Source organism: Paraphaeosphaeria sporulosa (assembly GCF_001642045.1).
Source record: "Paraphaeosphaeria sporulosa strain AP3s5-JAC2a unplaced genomic scaffold CC84scaffold_8, whole genome shotgun sequence".
NCBI classification, from domain to species: Eukaryota; Fungi; Ascomycota; class Dothideomycetes; order Pleosporales; family Didymosphaeriaceae; genus Paraphaeosphaeria; species Paraphaeosphaeria sporulosa.
This window is the reverse complement of record NW_017253367.1, coordinates 1-5,970: the sequence shown is the minus strand read 5'-3', so window position 1 is coordinate 5,970 and position 5,970 is coordinate 1. Positions and strand designations below refer to the sequence as shown.

The 5,970-nt window shown below is 48.0% G+C and overlaps 1 protein-coding gene across 1 annotated transcript; it reads right to left on the bottom strand.

The window, feature by feature from the left end:
- Nucleotides 1-4,308: 4,308 nt before the first annotated feature.
- CC84DRAFT_1219478 (catalase-domain-containing protein) lies at nucleotides 4,309-5,816 on the bottom strand (the record flags this gene model as incomplete). Its single annotated transcript, XM_018183084.1, has 3 exons — nucleotides 4,309-4,448; nucleotides 4,500-4,724; nucleotides 4,787-5,816. The coding sequence occupies 3 exons, from the start codon at nucleotides 5,814-5,816 to the stop codon at nucleotides 4,309-4,311; spliced, it is 1,395 nt and encodes a 464-aa protein (XP_018032857.1).
- Between the last annotated feature and the right edge of the window lie 154 nt (nucleotides 5,817-5,970).

Below are 5,970 nucleotides of genomic sequence, written 5' to 3'. Positions count from 1 at the left end.
TATAGCTACTTAACGTAGGGTGTTTTACGCCGCTAAAGAAGGCGTATAGGCGCTAAGCTAAAGATTTAATATACAACTAGATCGTATATATTACTAAAATAGAGTTCCTACCTTACTTTATTACCGCTTTTAAGGCTATAATTATAAAAGAGAACATCTAAGGAGGCTTCTAAGGCGCTAGACTAGTTCCCCTTAACCTATAGGTGGTGCTATTAAAGCTTAATATCCGCCTACGTACCCTAATACTAAGCCTAGTATTAAGCCTAATACCAGGCAGCCAGTGGTAGTCGCAGACACCTAGAAATAGTATAGAATTTGGGTCTCAATTAACGCTCGTAAAACAGAGGATTTAAAGGCACCTAGATAGTTCCCTAACAAGCATGGTTGAGGCCTTTAAAAAGATAGTAAAAGGCGCAGCTATAGTTATGCATAAGCTAGTATTGGCGTAGAAGTAGATTGCTAAGCTTTAAGCTACTAATAAAGCCACAACACGACGTAAATTATATAAAAGAAAGTGGCTATAGCGCGAAGGAGTACTTATAGTAGATAAGGGCGTTGTCAGAGGTATAGGGTAAACAGTGTAGCCTTAACTTCAACCGTGGAGAGATAGTAGCATTTTGGTGTAGGATAGACGAATTGCTGACGGGCTCTACCCGCCAGCTCCTAGTGCTATATAGTCCAAGTCACATGACCTTAGGGTGAGCCGCCTAGTCCATGGTGGGGGAGGTCTAACAGGCGTACGGCTAGCTACACTAAAGGACTTTACGGCACATAGTAATGGGAAGAAGGCAAAGAAGAAGGTATATGTTAATAAGGGTAAGCCTATATAAAGGCGCTATAGATGCTATAATAAGACTAGGCATAATTTACGCACCTATAAGAAAGATATAGAAGTAGTATCTAATTAATTAATTAGCTACTAGTAGTAGCTAATAACTACTATAGGCTACTATTAACTACCGTTGGCTACCGTTTAGTGGGGTCTTGGTATAGTAGCCAGCTCGCCCGTGTGGCCAGCTCGCCCGTAAGGTACGTTATAGTAAGATTGTATTACTAAAACGTTATAAGTAATCTTTCTATAAGGAAACTAGATATAGTAACTATATCATAGATTAACAATAATAGATTACTATAGTAATTCATTATCTCTATATACTACTATCTAACCTAGCTCTATTGGCTCTATGGTTCCATCTCTTATAGATTCATAGATCTATAAATCTAATCACGTGACCTTCTTATATATTTATATTATATTCCGCATTAGAACTATAAGTATAATTTAGATTATTATTATCCTATTAGTTATTTCTATTAACGCTATTATTATTATAATTCTAGTGCGGCGCGGTCGCCGTAACAATACTAACACTAGAAAATAAGTATATTAGAGTAATGTATATCTATATATCACGAAATACCTAGTGTACTAGAACTAATCAATTAACTTTTAAGAATTAATGGAAAGTCCTTAATGTTTATAAGCTGATTGGTCAGTTTTGGCACACTAGGTATTTCGTCACGTATGGACGTACGTTATAGATTTTGGCCTATCCCTTCTTATGTAACATTACAGCTATTGTTCTCTTGCCTAAGGCGCGAAGCCTACTATGGGAACTGTGGCATTTGGGCCAGAGATAGTGGTATTTCGGTCCATTTCCGCTGCACGACCACATTGGTGGTAGTGTATTGGAAATAGTGGTAGTTGGGAAATTATTACGCCAAGTAGTGGTAAGTTGGTCTTTTGCCGGTTTATGCATATATAGATAGCCGGCAAATTTCAAACATACCACTGCTTGGCGTAATTATTTCCTATCTAGTTACCACTGTTTCGAATACACTACCACACACGTGACGTCAGCTTGTGACATTTACCAAATACCACTGTTTCCAACGTAACGTTATTGAGGCGGCGCTTCCGATCCGTCTTCTTCGACGGGTGCTCCATGAAAGGGTTCAGCAGGCACGAAGACGGTCCAGTCCTTGTGGAGCGACGCATTTGGTTCGCTGGCCCGAAGACCGGCCAGTTGGTCTGGGCGGGCGATCAGGTGAAAAAATGCGGCGTGATTCTTCTCGTGGACGTAGCTGATGTCGAATATGACATTGGCACCGACCGCACGGGCGAGATCCTGGAGCCAGTGGAAACTGCTCTCGTGGCCTTACTTCGGCGCGAGGCTTTGTGCGGAAGGTGGGCAATGTATACGACACGGCGTGTGGAGCCTCAGATGCAATGCTTCGCGATGGGCCCGCCGCGCCTCGCGATCTCCTTGTGCCGATCCGCGGACAGTATCTCAGTCGCGGGCTACATGAAAATAGAGCTGAGGTTGTCAGCCTGATACATTAGCGACAAGGATTGCCCATTTTCAAAGCCGTGGATGTGCAAGGGGATGCGCAGGACGATGGTGGCCTGCTTGAGGGCTGTAGAGTACTTGATGGCGAGGCGATATGATGATAGAATAGTAGGATCGGATGAGTAGGCTAATGCTAGGACGTTGGAGAGAAGGAATGTGTAAGCCATGTTCCCATTCTATCTACGCAACGAAGAGACGCCCACCGCCCATTGCAAGAGTACAACGGAGTCTCCCCCACCCACGCTTTGATCGCGTCCGCCTTGTCGTATCGTGCCGTTCGCGTCGTGTCGCGTCGCAGCTCGCAACCACGCACTAGCCCTGGCGTGTCCGCTGTCCGTGTCTGTTCAAAGTACCACCCCCCCCCCCCCCCCGACAGCGCAGAATACCAGTGCCTGTGCGAGAACGCGGAGACGGCTGTGTACTCTGGCCGAAAGGCCTTGTGAGAATCGCAAGGATGATGGACTGAAGGGAGACGCAGGCGGGGAAGGGACGGGCAGGTACCGGCGGAGGGGAGCGGGCCCGCAACCCGAAAGTGAGCGGAGGAGGTGCGTTTGAAAGTGCGCTTGCGATTCGACGATAGAACTGGATGAAAATGGATGGAAGTCGGTGGTGGTGATTGTAGTGGTCGAGAATGGGAGCCGGCGGAATTGGCATGGCTGGGGCTTGGCGCGGACTCGATCCCGAGCTCCCGAGCCTCCCGTCAGATCTTGAGACAGTCGTCACCTCAATGAAGGAGCCGTAGAATTTCTCTTGGCATCTAGGGGTCTTAGTACGGGAGCTCAGAAGTACTGCCACAGCCTGGGTTCTTTCTTCACTGGAGACCGTCCACGACACTTGAGGCCTGGCTTTGATGGTATCGTGGCAACATCTTCTATACGCAGTTAAACCTGAGCGCTTCTATCCTTTTCTTGCATACTAGAGTATAGATACGCGCAGCAGAAGCTCGCGTAGCGTTTTGGTGAGGCGAGGCACGGGCCCGCTCAGAAGCCAGCGGAGCCAATCAGCATTCAAGAAACGAGAACCTGGGTAGGGTGGACTTACGATTAATACTCTAGAATGCGACACGGTTGATTGACCTTGGTCCATCTCCTGTCTTCAGACGCTGAGGTCGAAAGGAATGCTGCGTAACTTAGATTGGCTCGTAGCTGGACCTACCTAGTCTGTAAGCGACACCTCCTGAACCATCGCCCTTCCAATTCCTGCACTTCTCCATTTGTTCACGAATTTCGTGTGAGGGGGAAGCCTTGCGCACGGCATTGCGATACCCAACACTGCAATCGGATGTCTCTTCTCAATCTTCCTCACGAACTCCTCGCGATATGCGATTGTCTAGCGGAGCTTCGTTATGTCAGTGCTCTCGCCCAAACGAATCAAAAACTATACTGGCATCTTGTTCATTACCTATACGCTACAAACGGAAGGTTCAGCATTGACATGGGCTGCGCAAAAGGGGTTCAGGCGGTCAGCCTGGCTATCGCTTGCTGAAGGTGCAGACATCGAGGCGCCAAGACACGTGCATATACCACGTCTGCTGAAGCATTTGGACATTTATCGCAAAGCGACATGCATGACTCCGCTTTACGTTGCGCTTTGCTACGCATACCAAACGACGGAAGTTCCATTCATGATATCGAGCGTTGACGTGCGCTCGCTAAGCTGCCCTGCTACAGTCTGATTCGCTGGATGCAAGACTGCGAGATCATGTACCCAACCGGGCTGACACCCTGATGCATGCGCAAGTTCAATAAGACGGAACTTGTAATTCTATTGGACGATAGCGCCGACTCTACCACGCCAGATTGCGCTGATATGGATCGTGACAAGCTTCATGTAGCCCCTGGAAAACTTTGCAAGTGCAACTTGATGCATGGATGTGACTTGTTAGAAAGTGAGATTGTCTCTGTTTCATATTACTATCATGAGCATGGCCTGATCTTGATGCAAAACGTTCACGGTGCTAGTAGCCACCGCCAGAAGCTTCTTGTATCCCATACGGAGCCTTCACGTGTTCTTTTGTGGTCTTGTTGCTGGCTTGTAGCTCATCAATGCGCTTCTGAAGCCTCTTTCCAATGTCGGCATCAACTTTGGCGAACATTTCTGGTCGATATCAGCACGCGGAATTGGAAGAAAGGTCAGCAGTGAGCTTACTGATTGATTCCTCTCGCACATCAGGGAAAGCCTTGTTCAAATTGTCACCAAGTGTATGGATGAAAACTTGATCGTTGCCCTGCTCCAGAAAGATCTTCCATAATTCGCGTGCCTGCACGAAGTCTTCGTCCGAGACTTCAGATTGCCATAGGGCGACCTTGCCCACCCACTCATCATGAGCAACATCAACCTCCTTAGACTCTGCCTGGAGAAAGGACGATCGAACTTTTGTTGAAGTTAACCAACTGGAAAGGAGACATGGTCAGGTATATAATGTGGGGCCCTACCGTAGTTTGGATCGCTTCCATAATTACCGTCAATGCGCGCTGGTCCATCACGCTGGAAGGGCGTGTACACGTACTTCGCCTTGTTGCATGGTAGCTGTTGATAATTCGGTCCAACGCGATACCGTGCGGCATCAGGGTAAGAGAACATACGCGCCTGTAGCATGACATCCGCACTCGGTCCAATGCCAGGAGGCATTGTTGATGGGGAGAAAGCAGCCTGTTCGATATCTGCAAAGTAGTTGTCCGGATTCTTGTTAAGCGTAAGTTTGCCAACAGGGATCAATGGATAGTCTTTGTGTGGCCAGATCTTCGTGGGGTCGAAGATGTTCACATGGTAAGTCTCTGCATCCTTGGGGCTCATCGCCTGGATATACATTGTCCAGGTGGGGAAATCTCCGTTCTCGATGGCGTTGTACATATCCTTCACGTGGTAATCCGGTTCTTCGCCGGCAAGACGGGTAGCCTCGGCGTCGTCCAAGGTTTGAACTCCAGCGTCGGGCTTGAAATGTATCTTCACATACTTGAAGGAACCGTCTGCAACATTGCCAAACTTGTATGTATGCACTCCGTAGCCATTGATGTGACGCAATGAGGCTGGCACGCCGCGCTGACCGAAAAGATGCATCAAGGCGTGAACGCCCTCCTGGTTGTTGTTATGGAAATCCCAAAACATCGAGCTGTCAGGGACGTTGGTTTGGGGGTGTTTCTTGTGGCTCCTGTTCAGGGAAGGGAACTTGATCGGGTCTCGGACAAAGAACACCGGAAGGTCGTTGCCCACCAGATCGTAGTTTCCTTCATCCGTGTAGAACTTCATGGCCCATCCTCGGACATCACGAACAGTGTCAGCAGAGCCCTTTTCGCCACCTACAGTAGAAATTCTCATCAAAACTTTGGTCTTCTTGCCGATCTTGCTCAGGAAATCGGCGGACGTGATGTCGGTAATATCATGGGTGACCTCAAATTCACCCCATGCACCCACTGCCTTCGCATGAACCGCCCTAGAAGACTTAGCGGTAGCTCTACGCTTCATTCGACGGTTGGATATGATCACCTCTCTGGAATACGCTCTCTAGGAAAGTGGGCAAGTGTTTAGGGTTAGGGTTAGGGTTAGGGTTAGGGTTAGGGTTAGGGTTAGGGTTAGGGTTAGGGTTAGGGTTAGGGTTAGGGTTAGGGTTAGGGTTAGG